This window comes from Talpa europaea (genome assembly GCF_964194135.1).
Source record: "Talpa europaea genome assembly, chromosome: 14".
In the NCBI taxonomy this organism is placed as follows: domain Eukaryota; kingdom Metazoa; phylum Chordata; class Mammalia; order Eulipotyphla; family Talpidae; genus Talpa; species Talpa europaea.
In genome coordinates this window covers 76,726,098-76,738,276 of record NC_140082.1, presented here as the reverse complement: position 1 = coordinate 76,738,276, position 12,179 = coordinate 76,726,098, and the positions used below count along the sequence as shown (strand labels likewise).

The 12,179-nt window shown below is 39.5% G+C and overlaps 1 protein-coding gene across 2 annotated transcripts in view; it reads left to right on the top strand.

Annotated features, from left to right (window-relative positions):
• Positions 1-9,525, top strand: part of GABRG3 (gamma-aminobutyric acid type A receptor subunit gamma3) — a gene marked incomplete at both ends in the record, with an annotated part of 419,168 nt that extends 409,643 nt beyond the window's left edge. The window contains 4 exons of one of the 2 annotated variants that reach the window (XM_084254301.1): positions 2,062-2,214; positions 2,849-3,045; positions 3,362-3,421; positions 9,244-9,525. In XM_084254301.1, coding sequence (XP_084110427.1) covers positions 2,062-2,214; positions 2,849-3,045; positions 3,362-3,421; positions 9,244-9,525 — 692 coding nt within the window. Of the gene's footprint in view, positions 1-2,061; positions 2,215-2,848; positions 3,046-3,361; positions 3,443-9,243 lie in introns of both variants that reach the window. The other variant, XM_084254300.1, reaches the window with a different exon arrangement.
• Positions 9,526-12,179: the final 2,654 nt, after the last annotated feature.

Genomic DNA, 12,179 nt, shown 5'->3' with positions numbered 1-12,179 from the left:
TCTCCTGCTCCTGCAGTGGTCACTTTGAGAGCTTCCTCTTTTGTGAACACCTAGTGGGCACAAGGAAGGAATGGTGCCCGTGTCTACAGTTCTCAGAAGCTTCTCACTCTTGTGCTTGTGCTTGTGTATAGGGAGCCCAAGAAATTTATAAAAATTACTATTTCATGTTTCCACTGGCTTATGGCATGCAGCAGCCTCTTCTCCGGGTAAGGGCATTCCATATTCTGTATCTCTGCAGCTATATTTGATAATCTAGATTCTGGAATAGTGGTTTTCCCTGTAACCTCATTTTTCTGCTGGGTCCAAAAAATAAAAGGGGGGGATATTCAGTGTGTATCTCTTTTTACAATAAAGACATTAGTAACAACTTCCCTATTCTGTATATTTTGGAGCTGCAACAAGAAGTTATGCCTTATTTACTGTCCAACCCATAGTCCTGATTCTTCATCTGATTAAAAACCAATGGGGGATATGTCTAAAAAAATTCAGTGCTAGAGAGAAGAGGCTGTAGGTTAAATGGATCAATCTGCAAGGACTATATAGGGAAACAAAGAAAAATAATATGTTTGAAATATTGAATTAATTTTCAGGGCTTAATGACCTAATAAAGTAAATAGTCAAAAGGTTCTAGCACTTTATTTTCAGACAACCCTATCAACAGATTAATTTTTGTACAGAATTAGTATATATCAAACTTCCTAAGATTTGCTTGTTCTAAAAATTGAATATTTTGATCAAACATGGCTATAAACATGAAGGAAAAACTGATTTTAGTAAAAATCACACATTTTTGTTAAGTATGAAATACAAAACATTTTTATTTCAGTGATCATAAAAAAAGGGAAGGAATGGGTATGAAGTCAACTATTTAAATAGAACACATATGTGAGTCCCCCTTTTAAAATGTCATAATAGGGCCTTTCAATGATGCAGTGGGTTGAGCACAGCGCTGTAAATCTGTCCGCAGCCTCTGCAGAGTGGATTCAATTCCCAGCCAACCAGGGAGATGCCCACATTGAATGGCAGACCTCTCCTGTCTCGCCCGCTGCTCCCCTCAGCAGTGCTTTCAGTCTGTCTGCCTGTTCTGCTCCCCATTCTGTCTCTGGTGAATCCTCTCACCCTCCTGCACCTCTGGCCTGTACCCCAGTTCTTGTATAAATAAAAATAAATCTTTAAAAAAATAAAATGTCACAATATGGGTGAAGAAAGATGTTTTTACCACATTCCTTTCTGGAAACAATTTAATGCAAAAAAAAAAAAAAACAGTGAAAAGAAAAAAAGTAGAAAGCAACCACAAATCTGCCAATACCAGATGGGGATGGGAGGGGGGTGTGACACTAAAGTGGTCATGAAATTAAAAGAAAACATCAAAAACATACAAATATCTACAATTCTAGGATCAGGTCCAGAGGTTTGGAAAAAAAAAAAAAAAAGACAAACCCTTCCAGAAGCTTCTACCTGGCACAATGCTGTATTTATGTTGGGGCAAAAGGGTAACCATCTAGATGAGCATCCTTGAATGTGGTCCCCATGTCAGAGGGGATGCTCCCTAGTGTGCTGTGACTGCTTCACTGGATTCCTGTGCTCCCACAAAGGCTCAGCCATGGGTGATTGTTTGATCATTCTCTCGGGACTCCTAGAGGGGCTGCAGTCAGTCCCCGAGCCATTTCAGGGTCTTCAGCCAGGACCAAGGTATGTATGCCTTCTCTGACACAAAGGTGAGGCAGACTCCTCCCTGTCCCTTTGTGCCGCTGCATGGCACTGATGACATACCAAAGCCTGACAGGGCTGTAGCTAAGTCTTCCAGGGTGTGGAGACGTTTACAGGTCTGTAACTGGGTCATGGTTGGCAAGTCACAGGTGGGCAGGAGAACTGCCACTGCTGCTCTGTGAATGGAAAATGTTTGTGAAAAGACACTTGCATAGTTACAGGCCAGCAGGAGAGCTCTGTAGTTCTAAATTTTTATCCAAGTCATTCATTTAACAACACATTATGAATTAGTTCCCTGTATTATTTTTGACCCAAGTAAGTTTTCTTAATTTGGGCAATATTCTTTTACAGGTGATTATGTTGTCATGACTATATATTTTGAATTGAGTAGAAGAATGGGCTATTTCACTATTCAAACATACATCCCCTGCATCCTCACTGTGGTTTTGTCATGGGTGTCATTTTGGATCAAAAAAGATGCTACACCAGCAAGAACAGCATTAGGTGAGTTTCAAGTCACTTTTCTACCATCTTGTATAATTTTAATAAGAAGTATTTATAAAAATGCCTCTTTTTTAATGAAGGAGGTTTAGTTCAAATGTATTTGATCTAATTTGAGGGCTACTTGAGCTACACTTAGCTTTCTTAGTGTAGCCAAGATAGATTTTTCCTCCTTATAATAAAATTCTACATGTACCACTTACATTAAGCAGGCATTGGGGATTCAGAAGAGATCAATTCAGAATATATCCCTGTGCTCTAAAAACGATATGATCATAAAAATGTAGTCACATCCCCAGGATCTGCCACATCCCAAAGTCTCCTTATACTCTCTTATACTGTTGGTGGGAATATAGACTGGTCCAGCCCCTGTGGAGCACCAGGTAAAGGTTCCACAAAAGATGAAAAATGAAAAAAAAAAAAAAGATGAAAATAGGATTTGCCATACAACACAGCAATTCCACTATAATAAAAAATTTGTGAAAATGTACCTTATAAAATTTTGTGCCCATAAAAATCAAAGGTGATACTGGATTTATGCAATGTTGAGAAGAATTCACATAGAAATGAAATAGCCATGCTGCAGTGGATGGGTCCGTGGGGCACCTGTAACAGTTGGCTACCTGTGTCCATGCAGGCATCACCACAGTGCTGACCATGACCACCCTCAGCACCATCGCCAGGAAGTCCCTGCCCCGAGTGTCCTATGTGACCGCCATGGACCTCTTTGTGACTGTGTGCTTCTTATTTGTCTTCGCTGCTCTGATGGAATATGCCACCCTCAACTACTACTCAAGTTGTAGAAAACCAGCCACCACTAAAAAGAAAACTTCAGTGAGTCTTAGTAGCGAAGATTTTTGGGAAAAATAGTGGGAGGATCGTTGGAAATAAATGATCCTTATTCCTAAGGGTTTTAAACAACATGATGTAAATACCTAATTTGACAAGACATTAGAAAAAACGAGACAGGTATTCTGGCGGTATAAATGTGACCGTTTTCAGCTGAAGCACCTCTCAGCATTTCCTACCTGTGACATGAATTGATGTAATCACATATTAAAGGCTCTTTAACTAGAGTGATCATTGATGCAGATTTCCATGGCAGTTTTCTAATTTTTTTCTTTTTTTTTTTTTTTTGCTTTTCTTGTAGTTATTACATCCAGATTCCTCAAGATGGATTCATGAGCGAATAAGCCTGCAGGCTCCCTCTGTATGTATAGTAGTACTGCAGGTGCAAATATTTCTGGGAGCTCTTAGTAAACTAAGATTGCACTGAAAAGATCTCTTACTGTTTATGCACGCCTGTATTAACAATGAGGGATGAACATACTCCCTTCAAAATATATTTACTGTTAACATCCAATTTAGAAAATTTGGAAATTAGAGGAGTTATTCCTAATCCCTTCTAGGGATTACTGTGTGGCACACATATTTCTGATATTTTCTGAGCATTTACATATATATATACAAGAATTTTGGGAAAACTTATGATCTCTATATTATTTGACAGCCTCTTTGTAACTCAAAGATACAAATAAGTGCCTGTGTCATAAATATTATTTTACTGGATTATTTGAACGACTGCATCCCATGCTTATAACTGATGTACAAGCAATCTTGGTTGGACACTGAGCTTTTTAATTATATATAAACTCTTATCACTATAGTTTTGTGTACACCTGTGTCTATTTTCTTAGTACCAATGTCTGGAAGCAGAATGGTTGAGTCAAAGAGGTCGCATGGTCTTTGCCAAATGGCCTGCTGCCAGCTCCATGAGTAGCGCAGGATGCTCACCTCCCAGACTCTCCTACGTTAGGCTTGACAGCCAAACAGAAAAACAGCTCCTGCCAAACATGCCCATTGACATTTCTTTGATAATTTATTAAGTTTAATATTTTCACTTGTTTTTAATTTGCTTTTATGTTTTTGTGAATTGCTTTTTATGTCTTTTAATTTGTATGTTTTTGATATATCCTTTATAACATATTGTCCTAACATGTTTTAAGTAGCAATCTGCCAATTATCTGTTATGTATTAACATATATTTATATACACGTACAATATTTATATAGTCTCATATAGGGTACAATAGAGATATTAACATTTTTGTGTGCCTTTGCCCACATGCATTGTTTTCAGTTTCACATGGTTAAATTTACCTGTCTTCCTTCTGTGGTCCCTGCTTTTAGTTGACTGCCTGGGAAGACTCTTTGTATCTTCAGAGTGTCGTGACCCCCCTCACTTCTTTTAAGTGCTTACTCTATTTGATGCTATCTTCTTTTTTTTTTTTTAAAGATTTATTTATTTATTTATACAAGCACTGGGTATAGTCAGAAGCACGGCAGGGTGAAAGAATTCACCAGAGCCAGAGCAGGGAGCAGAACAGGCAGACTGATGAAGTACATTGCTGAGGGGAGCAGCGGGCATGGCAGGAGAGTTCTGTTGCACCATGTGGGACCCTCGCCAGGGACTGAGCATCGAACCCATGCTGCAGAGGCTGTGGGCAGCTTCGCAGCCCAGCACTCAACCACTGCGCCACCAGGGGAGGCTCTGGTGCAAGCTTCTAACTGCTTTCCTTTATCAACTCATTTTCACCTCACTATAACCCATTCTACAGATGAGGAAACTGAGGTTTGGAGAAATTGAGTCCTATAAAAATGAGTGAAACTTTTTTTTTTAATGTCATATTCAGTTATTAATGGATCTGAATTTCTGGTAAATGGCTTGAAGTAGGGTTCTAACTTTAAAGAAAAATAAGAAATGTATCTTTTCGCATAACAACTTTTATCATATGACACTTTTGTCATATAACAACCTTTATATATAATCATTTCTTGTATTTTATATATAATCAATTCTATATATACATGAATTCACTAACTACACTGAATGATTTATGCCCTTACATGCATCTTAGGGGAGTTTCTAACTGCTAACTCTATCAGTAACTTAGAGTTAATGCATTTCGTAAAGAGACTATGTGTCATTGCAGTTCTGACAGAAAGTGAGTAAAGCCATTTTTATAGCCACGGGAAGCCACAGTGAACATACAGATTTTGCCAGCAAATACTACCAAATAACAATAGACTGAAATAGAATGGAAAGGGACATGGAAGGGGGATGCGGGGGAACGAGAGGGGAGCTGAATAACAGAGGCAAATCACATATAGCCAGGAGGGTGGGGGTAGGAGAAGAAATAGCAACATCTTTGTTGTCAATAGTAGAAATGATACCCCAAAAGGAAGAAAGAATCTTTTAGTGCAGAGAAAAAGAAATTGCCACAAAAACAATATAGAAAACATTTCTCAAGAGGGAACATATAAGAACCTTGAAGAAAATCCATAGAAAAATAATTTGTAGACAGAAAAAGTGTCAGACAAGGTGAGAAAACACAATCAGAGAGACATTCAATTCAAGTTTAAACAGTTGGATAATTGTCAACATTTTCAACCCTGTTTTGAAAGTTCCACAGCCTTAGTCTAGTTAAGGGGCCATAGTTACAACAAGGAAAAGCAAAGATTAGCCTCCTGCCAGCCATGAGGAACAGGATTAAGGATAACATGTCATGTGCTTCATGTAAATAGTTTCCATGTCTCCGCCTCTGCTTCTAACCTGCAAAATGCAAGGCTAACCCGCTGCACGTGTGTGCCCAGGAAGCCAGCGGCTCCAGGGAGTCACTGGCTGCCTGTACACACAGAATGAGTCACGGATCCAGCTGGGGGGAAAATTACCTTGGAGACTCATTAATTAAAAACTTCATTTTGGACACAGTTTGAAATTTTCATGACAAATGAGAGGAATGCATTTAAAGGAGTACTTAAGCAATGTAACATATGGCTGTTTAGGGCTTTTAACATCCCAAGTTTTATTTCAATATTGTAAAATAGAATTAGTTTCATTTCAAAGCAGTGAGGTAAAAAGACATAAATAGTGCTCTCTTAATTATTGGATCAGGTTTATGTCTCAGCTTGCTTGTGTTTATGATTCCCTAAATGAAGAAGTAAAATACAGCTTTCTCATCTACCTAGAAACCTTGCTGCTTGTAGGTCTGTGGCTCAGGTCACCTGTTAGATCTCTAGTGAACTGTTCCCACCCCTGAAGAAGCTTCTCCTGGCCACTCTGTCATTGATCTTTGAGGTGGCCCTGCCTGTGATTGCCTGGTCTCCCTTCCAAGTAGCTGTACATAGGCACACAACATTGATGGTCTGGCTCACACTGTCAAAACACTCATTCAGTTTATTATTTAACAAAGACAGATTTCTCCAGTTGGAGCTTATCAAATAGAGTCACTGGATTAGAGTCAGGAATCTTTTTTTCACTGAATGCCCTTATCCCCTCCTCCCATTAATTTTTTTTTTTAAGATTTATTTTATTTATACAAGAACTGGGGTACAGGCCAGATGCACAGGAGTGTGAGGATTCATCAGAGACAGAGCGGGGAACAGAACAGGTAGACTGACAAAATACACTGCTGAGGGGAGCAGCGGGCAAGACAGGAGAGAGGTCTGCTTGCCATGTGGGCTGCTCCAAGGCCGGCGGGGATGGAACCGGCACTGCAGAGGCTGTGGACAGCTTCACAGCGCTGCGCTCAACCACTTGAGCCACCAGGGAGGCCCTCCCACTAATTTTTATACCCACTCAGGTTTAAGAGCCATTGACCTGGAGGAGATACAGCCACCTTAGAGCTGGACAGCGAAGCTGCTATTTCTCCCACTGCTCAGAATTGTGAAGGGACACAGGCTGTGGCACCATGACACTCTGGCTTTGACCATTGGCATGTGGACAGCTGGCAATGTTTGTGAACACACAGTGTGGGACATTTGGCTTTGAGTCAGTCCTCATACACACACACTTCACATTTAAAAGGATGCCTCAAAAGGTTTCCAGTAATGACTCTGAGTACTTCAGACTTACACCTGCTTCAGTTAAGAACATATTTAATCAAATGACCATCCAGAAGAAGGAAAAGGCTGCCATGGTCCCTTGTGATAGTAGTTAGGGTAAAAGTACAAGAAATATTCCTGAAACCCTCTAAGTGAATCCTGAAGGGTCTCTCCCAGCATTGGCAAGGGAGACAGCTGGGAACTGGACCTCTGTGTCCATCCCACCCTTGACCTCAGGCTCAATGGTTTGCTTTGGCAACCTTCCATGTCTAGTTCACCCTGCACATAGCAAACCAAAGCAGAGAAAGGCAACAACTCTGATTTTGAGTTCTTTGAGCCAAATTTAGAAATGTATCCTCTTAACAGATTTCAATTTTTCATAGTGACTTGGTAAATCTCAACTGCTACCTGAAGCACTGACACATCTATTGGGAGCCACTTCTAAGGTGGAGAGAGAACCATCTCACATACTAGTGAACGCAGTCGTCCTGGCTCCTTTATCTGCCCACCCTGATATTTGCACATCAGGTAGAGCATGTAGAAAGTAGAAAATGAAACTTTCCAAACATACGTCTTTGGCAAAGCCTCTTAAAGGATGAATGGTGCCCAGAGACCACATAATGATAGCTCATATTTTTAATATATTTTATATAATTCTTACATCATTTTTCATTTTTGCACAATGTATGTATTTTCATTTTGGTTATATTCCCCATACAATTGCACCCCTCTTATTTTGACCCAAATCCCTCCTCTCCTTCCCCTCGCCCCCCCATAGTGTGTCTCTGGTTTATAGTTGCTTGTTGATTTTGATTTTTTCTTTATTATAATTAGTCTTTTTCCTGGTCCCTTATTTAGGTTTTCTAAATTCCTGCTATGAGTGAGACCATCTGGTATTTTTCTTTTTCTTTCTGACTTATTTCGCTGAGCATGATCCCTTCCATTTCTATCCAGTTGCTGCAAAGTGCATGTGTTTATCTTTTTTGAATGCTGAGTAATATTCCATGGTGTATATGTACCACATCTTCTTGATCCAGTCATCTATTTTGGGGCATTTGGGTTGTTTCCAAAGCTTAGCTATTGTAAATAGTGCTGCTATAAACATGGGGGTGCAGGTGCCCTTTGGAATGAATGTTTCTGTGTCCTTTGGGTAAATACCTAGGAGTGGAATTGCTGGATCATATGGAAGCTCTATCTTTATTAGATTGAGGAATCTCCACACAGCTCTCCTTAGTGGTTGGACCAGTTTGCACTCCCACCAGCAATGCAGGGGAGTTCCTTTTTCTCTACAACCTCGCCAACAGTTGTTGTTGCTAGTTTTTTTAATATATGCCATTCTCACTGGGGTAAGATGGCATCTCATTGTAGTTTTGATTTGCATTTCCCTGATTACAAGTGATGTTGAACACTTTTTCATATGCCTGTTGGCCATTTGCATTTTCTCTTTGGAAAAAGTTTCTTTTCAGCTCTTCTGCCCATTTTTTGGCTGGATTATTTTCTTTGTTTTTGTTGAGTCTGATCAGCTCTTTGTAGATTTTTGTAATCAGTCCCTTATCATTAGTGTTGTGTGCAAAAATGTTCTCCCAGTTGGTGGGGTTTCTCTTTGTTTTGGTTATTGTCTCTTTTGCTGTGCTGAAGCTCTTTAATTTGATGTAATCCCAGCTGTTTATCTTTGCCTTCACTGATAGCTCATTTTTTTTAATCTGAATTACATGGACCAAGATCCTCCCAGCATCCCTTTTTTATTATTTAATAATTAGGAAAAATATCCAATGCATCTTTCCACAATACATATGTACTTTAAATGTATATTAACAGTTAAAGGGTAATAAATGTATAGACTTGCTAAAATTCATCAGCAAGGTAGGCAGAACAGGACTTGAGAGGGCTGGTACGCATTTTGCAAATTTGCTCAGCCTCCCTCACCAATATTGAGAAATGCAAGGTTTGAAAACCACATTGTGCTTTTACTTGCATTAGATTGACCAAGACTGAACTGGTGGGTCCTCACCAAAGTACGTGGAAGGTGAGGAGGTGCTGCTGTCCTCTGAATTGGGTGGGAAGACCTAACAAGTCAGTTGCGTTATTGATTTCCAAGTGTTCTTACTGCATTTCCTGATGATTGTGATACTGTTCTTGTCGCCAACAGAACTATTCTCTCCTGGACATGAGGCCACCACCACCAGAGATGATCACTTTAAACAAGTCGGTGTACTGGCAGGAATTTGAAGATCCCTGTGTCTACGAGTGTCTGGATGGCAAAGACTGTCAGAGCTTCTTCTGTTGCTATGAAGAATGCAAATCAGGATCTTGGAGAAAAGGGCGTATTCACATAGACATCTTAGAGCTGGACTCCTATTCCCGGGTCTTTTTTCCTACATCCTTCCTGCTCTTTAACTTGGTCTATTGGGTGGGGTACCTATATCTCTAAATGTAGTTTCAGTGATGAGTAAAGAGTGCTAGGTCCCCCCTTTACTTTCTGCCCTCCCCAGACCTGTAGTGACCAGAGTAGCAAGGAAGGACACTGCTTGGTGTATTGAAGTTATATGTACCTTTCAGCAGCACAGGAGTCTGTGGCAAATATTTCTATTTTGTGTTTCATACATGCGTGTGGGTGCACACACACACACACACACCCCACATACACACACACACACAAGTTAATTGAATTATAAAGTGATATTCTTGCTAATCCCCTCCTGAATCTGTAGCTTGGTGATATTTACAAATTGTTTGGATATTGGAAGTAGATGCCATTTATCTTTGCAAAGAAATCTGTATAACATGCAAGCAAATATGGGAGAAGCTTTCTCAGACAGGACCTCTTAGGTATCTTCCCTTTGCAGCTTTTGTCACCAGTGTGCACAGGTTCGAGTCCCTGCTGGCTGAGATGCACTCATGCAGACCTCAGCCCCAAGTTTCTGGGGCATCCTGGGTTCAGGTGTGGACTGCAGTGACTTTTGATCCAGTTTCCTCCTTCTGTGGCCTCTTGCTCTGGCACCATCATCATTAGCTAGCATTCCTTTACCTAATAACCTCACTCAGCAGAGGGTGGGTGTACAAGTATCATCCACAAGTTTATAATTGAGGGAAAATTGTGAGTTTCAAAATTCTCACATTCTGAAGCCAACAGTCATGACTAAACCTGAACATCAGAGGTTATTGCTTTAGTCCAAATACTGAAATCAGGCAGTGTTTAAACTTAGGAATTTAGGGTTCTTGGAATAGTTCAGCTTGAGTTCAAAATCTTAACCTTAAGAATTGTATTTTACCAGGCAATGCTCAACTTCAGAGTATGTGACTTATGTTATGTTATATGTTATTATGGATTCAATGTTATATTCGTCAAGCAAAAAAAAAAAAAAAACCCACATTCACAAGCCTTTCTCTTGAAAATGTATTCCAGAGTGTGAAGGAAATGTACATAGAATTTAAAATTTCTTAGTATATCTTAATTTTCACATGAAATCAGCTTTAGAGGCAAAAAATGAGTAATAACTATCATCAATGATATATTTTGATGAACAAAAATTATTTTATACTTTGAAATATGAATAAGTAGCAAAATTCCAAAGAAAAAAATTCCCTGAAATTATTACTCTTTTGATATTTTTATAACACAAAAACAACTTGCTTCTTGATGTTAATTCTTTGTTATAAGTGGATGCCACCATGTACTTCACAAGACTCTCCAGAAGCTTCCCACCATTGACAGGATAAAGAAAGTCCTATCAGTTCTCTGATAATGCATTGGCATTATTAAAATTTTGGTACTAAATTTTGATACCAGAATCTCTGTGCTTCTCATCTTTCTCACCCAGAAAATTGAATTGATTTTATTGAAAACCATCATATTTTATTTCAATGATATATGATACAGGCCATTACTATTCAGAAAGTAAGTAGAGCATTATGCAAAGCAAGTGTGTAAAAGTACTGATTTCACACAATTTGTGGAAAGCATATCAGACATAAAAGGAGATGGAGTGGAAGAGAACAGTTGAAATTAGACAGAATTGGATGTTTACTCTTAGTAATATCATTGCCTACAAGGGAATGCCAGACATAGGGCATCACCCAGTTTTCGAGGACTGAATCTATGTGGTGTGAGACACTCATGTCCTGTCAACTCCCTGCACTTTGATATAAAAGCTGCTACACTGAATCACAAGCTGTTGACTTCTATTTAACAAATACAATTTAAAAGTTAAAATAATAATAAATATTTGTGTAGAAACCTATTGGCCAAACCTATTGGCTCAAATGAAATTTCTTCTTTATTGAAGAATTTCCCCTACTTGTACCCTCCTCCCTTCTCTCATGGATAAATGCCCTTCCCATCCTCAGCAGAGGTGGCCTGGAGGCTCCCTGACTGAATGAATGCCACAGCCTACACCAGAGCACTGAGCCCCGAGGAGAGTTAACCCCAGGTTGGCCTTTTTCAGACGCAGTTCCTAACTATGAATTTCAATTTCTAACAACAAAGATTGTCAAACTGTGACACAAGAAATTCAAGAGAGAACTGGAATTTCTTGTTGGCAAGAAATAACCTAAAAGCATATAGATTTCATGCAATTTTACTCAATTTTTTTTTTATTGATACCTCTTGTGTCAAAGCAACTCCATATTTGGACATCATTGGCAAGTCTCATAAAATTATACATTGTGACATATAAAAGCCAGAATCTTCTGTTACTGGCATACACCATTCTCTTCTCTCCAACCTCAGGCATCCTAATCCTCCTAAATTCATGGTTCCTCATCCATGAAGGAAAAACTTCATCTCCAGAGAGTCCTGTGGATATTCAGTCAGAGATCATAAAATAGATTCCAGCACACTTAACAATCTACCCACTGCAGTGTCTGATCGAAAGCAACTAGAACAGCTCCCTGAGAGCATGCAATGCCTGTCTCTCTGAAGGCTTGCTTAATTCAGGCTCCCCTTACCAATCTCCACTCCTGAAATCAACCATTTTGGTGCACAATCAAGTCATGTGCATCTTCTGTGGGTGCAGAGCTCAGGGGCTTGTTGAGTATCAATATGTTTACTTTCTGGCCATAAGGAGGAAGAGGGGCACAGAGAGT